The 15166-nt window shown below is 44.7% G+C and overlaps 1 protein-coding gene across 2 annotated transcripts in view; it reads left to right on the plus strand.

The window, feature by feature from the left end:
• epha7 (eph receptor A7) overlaps nt 1–15166 on the plus strand; it is an 85124-nt gene that overhangs the window by 62810 nt on the left and 7148 nt on the right. The window contains exons 6-14 of one of the 2 annotated variants that reach the window (XM_079291222.1): nt 1703–1827; nt 2621–2789; nt 5871–5979; nt 7709–7764; nt 10387–10512; nt 10965–11150; nt 12060–12121; nt 12372–12581; nt 13568–13783. In XM_079291222.1, the coding sequence (XP_079147348.1) occupies nt 1703–1827; nt 2621–2789; nt 5871–5979; nt 7709–7764; nt 10387–10512; nt 10965–11150; nt 12060–12121; nt 12372–12581; nt 13568–13783 (1259 nt within the window). The remainder of the gene's footprint in view (nt 1–1702; nt 1828–2620; nt 2790–5870; nt 5980–7708; nt 7765–10386; nt 10513–10964; nt 11151–12059; nt 12122–12371; nt 12582–13567; nt 13784–15166) is intronic. The other variant, XM_079291223.1, reaches the window with a different exon arrangement.

Consider the following 15166-nt stretch of genomic DNA (forward strand, 5'->3'; position numbering starts at 1 on the left):
TTGCCGCCAGGAATGTCGATGAGGCCTAATGAGGTTTTAATCCAGCCGGAGTCATTAGTGGCAGGGTCATCTTAAAACAATCTAAGGTCAAGCTGCATTAGAGGTCCGGGTCACTGGGCATGGGCACCAGAGGTTTTGTCTCCCGTTGGATGTTGTTCAGAGTCACGGTTGAGACTATAAGTTGCAGATTTTGAATCATACTTCACAGCCATATGGTATGCCACTGGGGAAACCTAAGCTTGTTCTGTTTCATCATTTGTAAATTGCTTTAAAAAATCGATCAATGTACAAGAATTCACATCTCCTATGGTGTGAATCCGTCATTTCACGAGGTTGCACGTCTCTGATCCGTGAGAGACCCGGGGAAACGGAAATCAAAGTACAGCTTCTGACGAGTGGCTTCCACTTCGGAGTCCACGTCGTCCCCAGGACGCCTCTTCAAACTCGCTAAGACGCGTTAATTAATATGTTTTTGCCCCGAGAGCAGCATGACTCATCACGAGTTCAGTGTGTTTACAGAATGGATTTTGAGGCTGTTAAAAGTGCAGCTTACATTTTTTTTTGAAAGCATCATCTCCTTGGGGTGAGATTTAGGAAGCCAAAAAGCTTTCCCTCTTTTCATTTTTTTCTCACTGGGGTCTTTAAGAAAAGTGCTGTATAAATGATGGTGACGATGTAAAGGTAATGGAAGTTGAACCAGCAGCCGAAAGACACAGCTGCAGAACTATGAGCAGTGAGTAAGAGAAGTATCACTGCTTCTAGTATGACTTCCTTCCACATAAGAGTTTTCCTGTTGTAAATTACTCAAATGTTATCATTTCTATTTATTTCAGACAAAAAAAGGTTTAGAGGCGTGTGCTCATTTGTAAATAACAATCCACATTTAAAAAGCCGAATAATGTATACTGCCGTGCAAGTCACTTTATTTTGAAGGGATTCTGTCCACCGGAAGAGGTTCGAGGACTTTTATTTTGAAACAAAAACAGGAAGAATTGAGTTAAGAATTATTATTTTGTCTGTGACATATTCTACAGATGCACACATTAAAACTGTAGTATTCTTGCTGGTATGATATCAATATACGAGCAAAGGATCAGTTTCACTGTTTATTTTTGCTCAGAAGTACCGGAACATTTTTTCCCGGAAGCCAATCAGAGCAGACTTGGCGTTTTCGGGAGGGGGTCTTAAAGAGACAGGCTCCAAAACAGAGCATTTCAGACCACAGGGTGAATTCAGGCAGACGGTATGAGAAAAATAAATTGACTTTTTTAACATCAAATCATGTAATCATGTGTGTGTGTGTCCACTGTTTAGCAAATGTAAATGTGGCAGCAGTTCCAGGCAGCCAGACACTTCAAATGAGCCAGAGACAATCGGTGTGCATAAGACTGATGTCGGAAGGTTACAGGTGCACCCGGCTCCCACTGAGAGGATTTCTCAATAGATCTGTCATCAGGGAGAGTAAGCGTCTGCTTGAAATGTTAAAATGACTTGAAGTGAATTATCATTCACAATCCACATTTTCCACCTTTTTCCCCGCTGGCTGCGTTAACAACTCTCCTCTGCTGTGATTTTTTTTTAAATTTTGATCGCAAGGCATAAAAAGCACCATCGTCAATATTAGTCAGCTGGAAAGGCATGTGGGTGTAGAGTGTTTTTTTTTTAAAGCCCTCCGCTTATTGAACTGTTCTTGTCCAAACAGCCCCATCCCAGGTCAGCGAGGTCATCAAGGAGAAAGTACAGCAGCGCAGCATCCAGCTGTCCTGGCAGGAGCCCCAGCAGCCCAACGGCGTCATCACGGAATATGAAATCAAATACTACGAAAAGGTGAGTTTCCTCAGTAGATTCGTTTGCGTCCTCCCACAGCCCCCCCCCCCACACACACACACACTTCCATCTCTCGGCCACTTCCGGCGACTCTTCATTTTGTATTCTATCTGCGATGCCGCTGTGAGTGGAATTCACAAGAATCCTGCCAGTGCATCCTTTGTCTTATAATTGCAATAATGAATGAAGATGCTCATAAGATTTTAATCAGGCCGCTGCTGCCGCTGCTGCCGCTGCCCCCCCCCCCCCCCCCATACACATGTTAGCACACACACAGGCCGCGGCTGCCGCACTGCCAGAATTAGTAATCTGCCACCGTTATCTCCTTTCCCCTTCCTCGTAGACTACACCGCCAACGTCCCCGCGTTTCAAGTCTGAACACATCAGCTCTTTACAGCACAGATTTAATGGAGCGAGTTTAGCCCAGCGACAATCAAAGGCAAAGGGTGTAGCAGAGCATCCGACGCCAGTCCTGTGCCGGGCCGCAGCCTCTCGCAAAAAAAACACTGGCGAATCAGTCTCCTATGTCACGTACTGTGGCTGTGGTCTGCCCAGCTGTAAAAGTGGGAAATTGGAAACAACTACACAAAAAAAACGTCGACAGGCACGTGCACAACGCGTGCAGCCTGTGCATCCAAATGGATTTCCTTTGATGAAGAACATTACGTCATGTGTGTTTATGTGGTCTAGGTGGCAGGCGGCCACTAATGGTAGGATGATGATCAGAGATGCCATTCGCCACGTGGTGACAATCTCACTTTTGAAAAAAACATGTTTTTTTTTCCTTGCGCAGGATCAGAAGGACCGGGTCTACTCCACGGTGAGGTCCAAGTCCACATCAGCCACAGTGAACAACCTGAGGCCCAGCACAGCCTACGTGTTCCAGATCAGAGCCTTCACGGAGGCAGGGTACGGTACCTTCGGCCCCAGACTGGAGATAACCACCAAGGAGGAGGAAACAGGTAGGATTTAATGCACCACCACCACGCACCTTTTTCAAATACTACTGCTTTACTTGTGCATTAATTATGCTTCTTGTATAGTAGGGATACAGACAAATGTATTCTCAGAAATGAACCCAAAAGAAAATCAGTTTTCACAAGATTTGTTGTGGAATATCAGACAAAGACTCGACTGTAGACAGGAAAATGACGAGCTGAAGTTGCAAGGGGCAGTCTCAAAAGTCCACGTAAAATGATGAGAGAGATTCAAATTTTTGTCAATAGTTTAAGAATTCAGAAATTTAGAAAATCATTCCCAGAAACCATGAGCACCAGAGTATAAGTATTCATTCAGATAAAAAAAAAGGTGACTTTGAAGCGGTGAAAGTTTGAATATGCGCCCATTCCTCGATTATATACAGTCAATAACGGTCCACCGATAAAGAAAAATCTTTTTTTTTAACAGAAATTAATTTTTAATTAATTAATTTTAATTAACTAATCCAAGTTATGAATATTGTAATTTCAAGACCATTGCTTGATGTCACATTTCCTCTTCTTCCTGCGCCGTGTTGCTGGGTGTGCTTGTTTTTGTTACCTTGCTGGCTAGAAATATAAAAGTGTCCTCATCTTTCTCTGTTGAGTTGTCACCCTATTTTCCTTTTCGGTTTGGCCAAATAGGCTCGTCGCTGACAGGCGACATGTTTTAAGAGGATAAAGAGAAGTGTTGTGTCCGTACGCGGGCTGCCGTAAATCCTTGGGTGCGGAGTCGCTGAGCTGTTTGTAAGATCTGTAGTAGACCGTAGACCCTGTAGTAATAGCCCGGGGAAATAATTTGCTTCCAAGCAAAGCAAACACAAATTGCGTTTGACTTTGTGCTGACAACACGTCGTGGGAGAAATCACCGAGCGCGAGGACAAGCTCCTGTAGCGTCATGAGGATGAAGTCATTTAAATCTAATCAGCTGCATTAGCTCTGCCCCGAGTGCCGCAGCGTGTTACCGGGGAGTTTAGGTGAGAGACGCTGCTCCGAGGTGTTCGGGATCATAATGACTGGCATTGTAATAGATCGTTGAGGCGTGGATTCACATGAGGTACGAGGCAACGATGATTCAAATCTCGGTAAATGAAGCGGAAACAGGAAAAAGAACCGGTGTATGTGCAATGGCACAAAAGGAATATCGACATTTTGGGGAAAAACGCACTTGTTAGCTTTTGTTTGCCAGAGTGAGACGAAAAACCTCCTAGAGTCGCCGTTTCATTAATTTCCCATTCGTTCTGAGCGCCCCCCCCCGTGACACGGTTAGAAGTTTTCCAGTCCGGTCACAGTGTCCTTGACCAGCGCAGTGTAGCCTCAATAGAGTGGTCTCGTGTGACGTCACAGTTTTAGCTGTCGGCCATGTTGGAGTACACACAAAGCCACTGGCATGCACGGCTGAGTCGCATAACCTATCGGTGGTGAACTTTTGTGCTGTCTTTGGTTGTGGCAGCAGAGCTGATAGACAAGAAATCATTCTTTCGTTTGCCAGCGGTCATTACACATCAAGGAAATGACACGAAGGAGCTATCCAAGCGACGTCGCGAGAAATGGCTGTCACGCATCTCTCGAGATATAAAGGAATGGAATTTGGCGTACACTAGAGTATGTGCGGATCACTTTATAAGTGGTCAGTGATTTTATTTACAAATTCGTTTGTGAACAGTATTTAATAAAGGAAATATAAATTAAACTTGGACATGAGAAGGTTACCGAAGCTTCATCGGCCCGTGACAGCAGTCGTACCAGAGACGTGTCGAGCGTGTACAACAGGCGAAACACATAGATGCAGCCTCAGCATTGCTTGATATGAGTTTAACGTCAGATCAGATCAGATATATATATATATATATATATGTGTGTGTGTGTGTGGGGGGGAATGAAGTTAGGGGTTAGTTGAAAGTTAATTCCTACACACACGCACACAATGACATGCACGTACAATGTAAACAAACACACGTGTCTGTTTGCGCTGAGTAAACATTGAATATTGCTAAATATCGGACCAGATCTGTATATATTTACTCTTCCAATGACGAGATGAGAATTCTCGACGACCGTTGCTTTGATGTCTCGGACCCATCCACTGACAAACTGATTATAAGCGTCGAGCCCTTTGTAGCACTCCAGCTCGTCTTTTGTGTAAGGACTGGGGGTGTTCACGAGATACGCGTAGATGTTGGCGTAGTTTACCGATGGAAGATAAGTAGGATCGGCACTGAAACCATCTGCACTCATCATATAGGGATCCAAGTTACCAATAACCTTCAATTTGGCCAGGTAGCGAACCTTTGATGCACTATCCAGTGATTCAAAGTATGGTATTTTCGCCGCACTTCCTTGTTTACTCGCCGCCATGTAGGATCTGTATGTACTCCAACATGGCGGACAGACCTCGTAACTAAGGAGATCGTCACGTAGGTGAGACCACTCTATAGGGGAAACCTGCTTGCAATATAACAGCTGTATGTTCCTAATCCCCCCCACCACAACAGACAATTGGTGCGCCATCAATGCTCGGAACAACTGATCGAACGTTGCCCCCGCCCTTCCTCCTCAGACAGGCCACATCAACAAAAAATAAAAATGTTCATACAGTGCACAGCCACTTGATATAAAATGCATGAATCCCCCCCCCCCCCCCATCCCTCACACAAACACAACTGGCGTTGACTTCATGCATTGCCTCTCTTCGTTTGCGATCTGCGGTTTTGTCGCTCGAGGACTGTGGGAGCTCCCAACGTGGAAACAATCCAACCTGAATGTGTCTTTGTTTGAGATGAAGGGCATCGCCGCCGCCGTCTGGGACTATTAAGCCCACTTTCTGAAACAGTGGAGCCGAGTGTATGAGGACGGCTCAAATATAGAAGCAGCCCCCCCACCCCTCCTCCTCCTCCTCCTCCTCGGCTCCCACAGAGGGGAGGGGAGGGGTCATCAATCCCCACGCCTCCCGTCGGGCTCAGTTACGTCCCGCCGATTGTAGTTCTTTGATGTGCCAAAGTTCTGACTGAGTCTTTTTCTTTGCATGTCCGTGTGTGTGTGTGTTTCGTGTGTCCGTCTCGTCAGCGGCGATCGTCTCCAGCGAGCAGAACCCCGTCATCATCATAGCGGTGGTGGCCGTGGCGGGGACCATCATCCTGGTGTTCATGGTGTTCGGCTTCATCATCGGGAGAAGGTACGCTCTCGCGGGCCCCATTGACTCTCCGCTCCTGTGAGTCTGCGCTTGTCAAATTAGCCCTCTCTTGTCACTCACGGGCCTCCGCGCCCTCCCACGGCTGTCTTCTCACACGCGCACACACACACACACACACCAGCACGCAGGCACGCCCGCACACACCCATCATCTCGTGGCATGCTGTGCTAATGGGTTGTGATGCATCTTTTATTAATTTTTTTTCATCCTCAGCACCCCCCTCCCCCTCTCTTTCCAGCCCTGACGACATTTTTAAGCAATTTCTTTGCAGAGCCATTATGAGACAAGTACTCCAGAGCAAGAGAAAGCTTTGGCTCTGCATTCCTGTGTGTGTGTGTGTGTGAGAGAGAGAGAGAGTGTGAGATCCAGGATGGCACAGATTTTTCTGTGTTTGCATTTGTTTGTTTTTCTCACAAAGCCCCCGGCCCATTGTCATTAGCATCATTCCATCACACACTTCATCAGTGTTTTCAACTGCACGGATGACATTTCGTCGGAACTTGCTTTTTAATGCTGGGCTTCGTCAGAATTAGCCTTCCCTGTGCCCCCCCCCCCTCCCTGTTTGGGGTGATCTTCACTCTCCAGTGATGGCAGGATCTCCGACCTCAGTTGAAGATAAAGATCCATACGTCTGACTTGAAAGCGTATCAAAGAAATGATGCACAATTGCCAAAATCAGCTGATGCAGACCATGCAAAACACAATGCCAATCAATTCGGTTTTCATTTTGTTTTTTTATTTTGTATATAAAAAAAAATGTATACATCTAATATAATATACTCCGCGAGAAGAAGAAAAACATATGAGTGACGGAATATCACAACATCTGTGAAAATTGGCTTGTTTTGTTTGAAAAACGATGAGACATAGAAGGCCACATGGTCAGCACTGTTCTTATGTTTCTGAAACACTGGCACACTCTATCTAGTTATATACAAAGAATCACGATCTGGTAAAAAAAGAAAACTGTGGTCACACAGGCAAAAAAATCCCCAAAATGTAAACTTTTCTTTATTCTTTGATAAATCTACAGTGTTCTATCCATGTGTCAATTGATAGCTCAGCTTAATTTATTCTGAAAATAATTACGATGATAGAGATTTTATTCTTGATCCTCAAAACAGTGATTTGCCACGAACATCTTCACTCAAGGTCCGCTTACTGGCTCTCCGTTGATCCCAAAATAGTTCAAAAGAGCTGCAAATGTAGTGAGACGTCAGAGTTGTGGTTGAACAGAATGAACGGTGGAGACAAGGCTGCGCACGAGTCACTTCAACAACAGTAAGTGCATGTCCATCACTCGTGGCTTATTCCACCTGTCACACGTCACCCATCATTTGCTCTTTTTTTTCTCAGTTTGTGCTCAAAGACCAACTTTGTGCAGCAAAACGCTCGCTCGAGGGAACCTTCAACACGTTAATATTGCAAAAAAAAAAAAAGAAGAATATTCCGAGATGTGTTGAAGCGTCCTCTACAGCGCATGCATTGTGTGATATGTGACGTGATAAGATGTTTGGAGCCAGGCTATGTAGGCTGTCGGGGGGGTTCACAGCTCCCGCTTCCTCAGCTGGCTTTCCTCGGAGGATTTGTCATGCGTGGCGTTCGCTGCCGCATTATAATACTTGTAATTTAGGGCGTTCGTTTCCTCTGCACAATCAGTTGATTCTGCCGCCCTCTTCCTCCCCCCCTCTCCCTCCCTCCCCCCGTGCAGGCACTGCGGGTACAGCAAAGCAGATCAGGAAGGAGACGAGGAGCTCTACTTCCAGTGTGAGTGTCCAAGTTCACACACACATACATGTAGACAGGGACATCTCAATCACTGCATGCTGAACAGGAAGGGGTGCTATAAAAAAATGGAAAAAACACATTAGCACCCACAGGCATGAGCGTTTGATCCCAGTTCATTTGATTCGAGTCAAAGCCGGGGAACAATCAGGCGAACATCTGCTGCTGATGGGCTGGACGCAGTCTGTGGAGATGAAGGTGTTGGGGAACTACAAACGCGCGAATGGGAACAGCTGTCAGGGAGGGAGGAGAGGTTGAGGTTGTATTCTCTTCAAAAACAAAGGAGGCATAACTCAGGTGGTTTTAGTGAGCGACAAGGGTGAGAGGAGGCCGGTGGTCCGGCAGTACCGGGAAAGTGGTGTCGGGATATTTGGAAAAATGACATGACGTGAACAGCAAAAACATGTTGTTAAAGCAATAGAACACAACGCATCTTTCTCATGGCGTTGTCGGGTTGCGGATAAACTTAGCTGTAATTAAAAACGGAACGAATTGTTGAAAGTTTTCCGTGGCACTTTTGGCATTTAAATTGTTAGTTTGCTTTCAATGATGTCAAGTCATTTTTTCTTCACCATGCAGGCGTCAAAAAGTATGATGTGTGTGTTAAAGGATGCATGAAGCTGGGGATGGGATCATCACAATATGAAGTGATAAAGGTCGGTCAGGAACTTCCATCTACTTTCACCCCTGGCGAGCTACCGGAGCTTCTGGTGCACACACAGTTAGTTCTGTCGAAGGGCCTCCTTCTAGGCCCCTTCGATCAGTAAGAGTGTTTTTTTAGTTTTTCTTTTATTTTAACACCACCCCTAATGATGCCCCTGGAGATGCAGCTGCAGACTGCTTCCCCAAAGTGGAGCCGTAATGATCCACGCTGTAGGCAAACTGCTGATTTGGAAACAAAAAGGGTCAGGGGGGTGTCACAATGGGTACGGATAAAGCGGAGGCAGCGCCGGCGAGTCCGGGTTGGCCGACGCTAAGTATCTGACGGATCCATCCTCAGCAGCAGTAGAGGAAGAGAAAGAAAAACAAACTGGGAGACAACTCAAGCGCCGGCGTCTGGCCCTAATGGAGTGATCCGCCACGCAATATCAGACGGCGAGAGGCTGCCAGGGCGACAGAAGCCAGATACTGCCAATCCAACATGTGGACCCAATTTGTCTGCGGTGTAACGGGGCGGACGGCCACGATAAGACATCTCCTATCAGATCCGCTGACATCTCGGATGGACGAAGCAATTACGGGAGCAAGTGGAGGGAAATCTGAGCCGCCGGAGTTCCCCCTCGCCGGAGAAACAATGCGTTTGTTGTGTTTGCGGGGCGTTGGGATCGGCCGCACCGCCTCTCCCTCCGTAAAGAGAGTTATGGGTCCCTCCATCCGGGTGAGCTTGCAGTTGTGCTCTGTTGTTTTGCTCCAGCGTTTATCCAGTGCATTACGGCCGGAGCTCATTCAATTTTAAAGTTGACAGGTCGTATTGTTATCAGCGGAATTTAAAATGCACAGCGGAATCGCCCCCCGTGAGTGGATGTGTTTTGCTTAATAGTGCATAATACTGTAATTTGCAGTTAATTTGTGAAAACAGGAACTCCCCCCCCCCCCTACCCCCATCTCTAACCTCACTCTAACCTTGTTTGTTTTCCTTATTGGTTACAAACTGCTTCCACTATCACTTCATGAACTCTTCTCATGCCGGTGTTACTGGACAGCAGAATACTGCAGCGATGCAATCTTCTACCATATGAATGGCCGTGGCTAAAGCTTTCTTGTCATTTCGACTTTTGTCAACATTGTTTTCTAGATTGAACTCAGCTGCTCACATTCATTTGGAGCTGGAGATTCACATACTTTTTTCCTTCAAAATAAAGTCACACAAATACAAATTGATGGTTTTCAAAGTGAAAGCTGTAAAATGGAAGATTTTAACATTAAAGGAGACATGTCTTGCTTATTATTAGATGCATACTTTGTATGCTTTAATAATAATAAAAATAACTCTCACGCTGTCCATCTGAGTAAGCCAGTCTTCATCCATGTCAGAAAGGCTGAGTTTTAGCGCCTGTCTCTTTAAGCCTCTCTCCCCGTTTGGCTTGCGTTGAAAAATAAGGTGCACCTCTGAAAAGATGGTTCTCAAGTCGTGGGTGGTGTATTCTAATGAGCACTGAAAAAAAACAGTTGTTTATGATATGTCCCCTTCAACATTTCATATTTGGTTAAGCAATAGAGTTTTCAGCTGTTTGTAAAATTCGAATTAGCAGAGCCTCTCTTTGGTTCCAGAGGAAAATGTCTACTTGGGAAACAACCCGACTCATCCATACGACATCATGTGTCAATAAACGACCAAGCATGATGAACCGACATAGCCGGTGAGACAGATTATTCTTCAGTGAGGAACTTTCAGGTTTACGGGTTACTTAAATCTTTGCTTCCCATATTTGTGATCGATTTTTTTCTTGAGGAAAACCCTTTTCTTTTTTTTCACACCGCTCGCTGACTGCTCAGCAATTCCCTCTGAATCACTGGTCTTAGCAACCGTTTTGCCTGTCAAGTGCCCGCCGGTGCGTAGCGTGCATATTTATTCACAACAGTAATCCTCTTACCTTTCTACAGTTAAATTTCCAGGCACCAAGACCTACATTGACCCCGAGACCTACGAGGACCCCAACAGGGCCGTCCATCAGTTTGCCAAGGAGCTGGACGCGTCCTGCATTAAAATTGAGCGGGTTATCGGCGCAGGTGAGCACCATCCCAATTTCTCTCAGCCCTTGCTGTTTAGTCACTCCGTGCTCTCATATATCACACTGACAGCCAGATATTTACACCGTGGCACAGCTTTGTGCATTGTATATTGATAGTGCCATTGCAAAGAGAGGCAGGGGGGGGGGGGTTCATTGCAATTAGCGTGTGGGCTGCATCTGGTGGAGGCAGTCACCGAGATCTTTTCCACAGCTGAGAAATTGCTGCCACATGGATTTTTACAGAGGCGGTCAATGACAGTGTCTATGCTACACTAGCGTGTCTTATTATAGGTCTTGGTTACACTCCCCCCCGAGTATAACAAGATGTCGCACTCCCAATTTGTAACCCACCGCTGCACAGCTGCTTTGTCTCAAAGTACACCAATAAATTTGTCATTACGAAGTGCTTTTTTTCTCAACTCGCTCACGAACGGCTTCGTCCCAACACAGGAGAGTTCGGGGAGGTGTGCAGCGGCCGGCTCAAGCTGCCCGGGAAGCGGGAGGTGTCGGTCGCCATCAAGACGCTGAAAGTGGGCTACACGGAGAAGCAGAGGCGGGAATTCCTGTGCGAAGCCAGCATCATGGGCCAGTTCGACCATCCCAACGTGGTTCACCTGGAGGGAGTCGTAACGAGAGGTAATCGCACTCGAAGGGGAAATGAATATGTGAAGCGTGAGCTCAGATGAGTCGGTTTTGAAGGCGAGACACCACGGGGCAAAAAACATTGTTTTCATGCACTGGTGCTTTTTTGCCTCCATAACATGTCCAATTTCAGAGCAGTGGAAAGAAAACATCCAAAGTACACATTCAGGTGTTTATTTTACTACTTTGTCTTTTTGCGTTTGTTAGTTTCTCCTAAATTCACCAAATCTCACTGTTAGATCATGCCTCATTTGCATATTTAAACACATTTCAGAAAACTTAATTATATTTTCAATTTATTTATCCAATTCAACAGCAATCTCTATTTCAGTTGCCCTTACATTTTCATTCCTATCTGTAATCTGAAGGTTTTTACTGAGGTTATTTTTCATTCGTAGCCTGATTTATAGAACATTGTATACCTACAAAAAATAGTTTTGCTGTATTTTCTGATTTGTGGAGTCATAAGAGATATCCAAAATCCCTTCTGTAAAAAGCTTTGGCAAAACAGAATTGGTCTAATGTTAGTGATGAACTGGGGAAGTTTCATGGTGGTATATATTAATTATAATCATTTCCCTATTCACTTGGGGTGTCACCCCTTAAACATCCTGCAAGATAACTTTCATCAAAGCACATTTAGCTTTGGGAGGTAAAAGCGTCGTAGTTCGAGTGATATGATATCTGATTAAATTTGCCACCGTCCTTGTTTAACATTTTCTCATTTAGACACTGTAATAAAAGGAGCAGATGGCAACTTTTAATTAAAAGCCAATACACACGGCTAAAAATAACTCCAAAGCAGATCCGGCATGGTTGTTTATTGTGAAGCATTTTGTGAGTAAAACAAATTCTGCTCCGAATTGATCACCCTCTCCATTGTCCGTCTCTTCTGGTCACTAGGGAAGCCCGTGATGATCGTCCTCGAGTACATGGAGAACGGCTCATTAGACGGTTTCCTCAGGGTGAGTGTCACCTTGGAAAGTGCCGGAGCATCTTCTGTAACTTTCCTTTTTTTTTGCATCTGCCAGAGAGTGTCCCAGAGAGCAGGCGGTCTGCAGTCGGATCTGTGCGTCGCATAAATATCATAAATCTTGTGCTGGAGCTGCTGCAGTGCTGTGACCTACATTTCCCACATGGTCAGCGGAGACGGCTGACCCGCCTGTTTTCTTTTCTCTCCCTCCCTCTCTGTCTCTCTCTCTCTGCCCCGCGCAGAAACACGATGGTCAGTTCACAGTCATCCAGTTGGTGGGGATGCTGCGGGGCATAGCGGCGGGAATGAGATACCTCGCCGACATGGGATACGTCCACCGAGATCTGGCTGCGCGAAACATCCTTGTCAACAGCAATCTCGTATGTAAAGTGTCTGACTTCGGCCTGTCAAGGGTGATCGACGACGATCCCGAGGCTGTCTACACAACAACTGTGAGTCAATTAAAGTGCTTGCTCCCTCTCTAGCCAGAGCCCTGTCTGAATCCTCTAATCGAGTCACAGCCGGTGCATGAAAATAGAGCAGAGGCGCTGGTGCACGCCCAAGTGGTCTGCACCATTTTTTATTTGCAAAACAAAATATGTCTCAGTGCAACTTTCTGACTATTCACAGGTTGTAACAAATGTCTTATTTAGGGTTAGTTAATCATTTACTAATGCTTTATAAATCCGTCCTAAGCCATTCATAAGAACAACTTTAGGGTTGGGAAATGTCTTTGCTAGTTTATGTGTAAACTGAGTTCATTATAAATGCAACATTATGGGTCATGCATCAAATTCACAATATAGAACTACAGCATACTTGTACGAGAGCCATGCTGCAACAACCAATCGCAAGCAAAACACCCCAAGAACATGAAATATGGGAGGGGTTGAGTCAACACTTTCACAATCGATTCATTGTAAGCCATTTTTCCGGGCTTGTAAATCAAGTCATGTTGTGTTTTTTATACTGCTGGCAAAAAAAGAAAGAAGCAGAACTGTCTCCTGAGGCAGGGAAGGCATTTTTCACTCAAATGTATATGTCAGGTCAACATGTCAATGCACTTCTAATGAAGATGAATGTGAAACAGCAATACATAAAACGGGTCATGAGATTCTCACTTTACAATGATCCATTAAGTCTGCATTCATAAGTCAAGTTTAGTTATTAACACTGTAGACATGAGTGTAGATGCCCTGCAGCAACAACCACCAATGGGATGCTACGCAACCTTGTTGTTCTTGTTAATGATTCATCTATTACACATTAATAAATGATTTACTAACCAGTACTAAAGCCACAGAGCCCGTCATACAAATGCATGCCTTATTAGAAAGTGGTGGCAGTATTTTTTGCTCAAGTTTGTGGGAAAGTTGTTATTTCTTTGTGTTTTGACCCTGTGTGTAACTGTGAAACTCTCTCTAATTGATGTTTTTAGGGGAAGATGCAGGATATAATGCATTTGATCTTTACTCCAGCCACTGACCTGCATTTTACTGAACAGGGTGGCAAAATACCCATCCGATGGACCGCGCCAGAAGCCATACAGTATCGTAAATTCACCTCTGCCAGTGACGTGTGGAGTTATGGCATTGTCATGTGGGAGGTCATGTCCTATGGGGAACGGCCCTACTGGGATATGTCCAATCAAGATGTAAGTTACTACCTGGTGTGAAGCCATTGAGTTACTTTGACATTCTGCTGATGGACTACCTCATAACCAAAGACCATAAAAAAAGAGACGGATATGTGCTGATTTTAAAGAGTGATTTGAAGAAAATATGAGCTTTTTTTGCTATTTTCTATCATTTCTTTTGAGTTTCTAAAGCATAAATCATGTGTTGCTCACAAATAACAAGCTCATAAAAAGAGAGCGTCAGTACGGTCTGGGAAAAGAACTCCATCTGAAACGGGGCAGGGATTTTCCCCGAGATTCAGCCCATAATTAATCCTCACGAAGTCATTCCACTAAAACATAAACATCCCGAACAAAACTCACACTTTGCAGTTCTGCTTAGAGACGTTTTCTTGCGGGACCCTCACGAAAAACAAGCCGAACTTGTCATGCAGAAGGCTTTTGATTCAAATGCCCTTAAAAGTTTATAATTACTTATGCTAATGTTAAACCAGTGTGAGTAGCAGTGGTGAACCAATTAAACAGGCGGCAACTCGAGCATATTTTGCAGTTTGCATTTTATTTGTTGCTTTGTTGCAGGTATTGGATACGAGGATGCAAAGACATGGATACGCTCTGAATTTAAAGCGGCACTTCACTGATTTTACACGTCGACGTGTGAAAAAACTTTCCAAGCAGCTGCATCAGCTGGCCATTGTCACACCTCTTTCATATGTCACAGGTGCCCTTGGTCCTTTACCAGTCAGGGAGGGTTTGATCACAATACGTTCTGTGTTGCATTGCCGGAAGTGTAGGATCCAGTGTTTTCCGAGCTGGACCCACGCTCGTTTGTAAATGTCAGGAAATCTGCTGCTTTGACTTTTCTTTTTTTTTTCAATCCGTCTTTCGCAACCACCCCCCAAACTTTATGGAGTGCAGTACACAAGTTTATAGAGTACTTCTTTAATTATCCCTTTTATAGGTGTTTTGACAAGATGAATGAAACGTGTAAAGACCTCAGTACAGTCACTTACTGCAAGAGAAGGAATTAATTCACAGCCCTCTTGTACATAAAGCATAACTAGATTTATGTTGGATATTTACAAAAGCAGTAAGTATTTTAATGATGTCAAACCTCAGTCAAGCACAACTCAATCAAATTAAGATATTACAGCTCTTAAACACTATTAATACACAGTTTCAAAGTCCCAGAATCTTCTCCCACCTGACTGCTGATGTGGTGAAACATCTGATGTCAGGGGTTCTTTTATGTGCTTTAATTGAATCAGAAACTGTATCTTTAAAGTGCCTTCGCATCAAGTAAATAGGAAGAGCTGACTCCTGACATTGCCCAGACTATTCTTCCTCAGAGAACACAGTCCCACAATTCTTTTTTTTTTACAAATGTCACAAATTGCTTTA

Source organism: Melanostigma gelatinosum (assembly GCF_949748355.1).
Source record: "Melanostigma gelatinosum genome assembly, chromosome: 19".
In the NCBI taxonomy this organism is placed as follows: Eukaryota; Metazoa; Chordata; class Actinopteri; order Perciformes; family Zoarcidae; genus Melanostigma; species Melanostigma gelatinosum.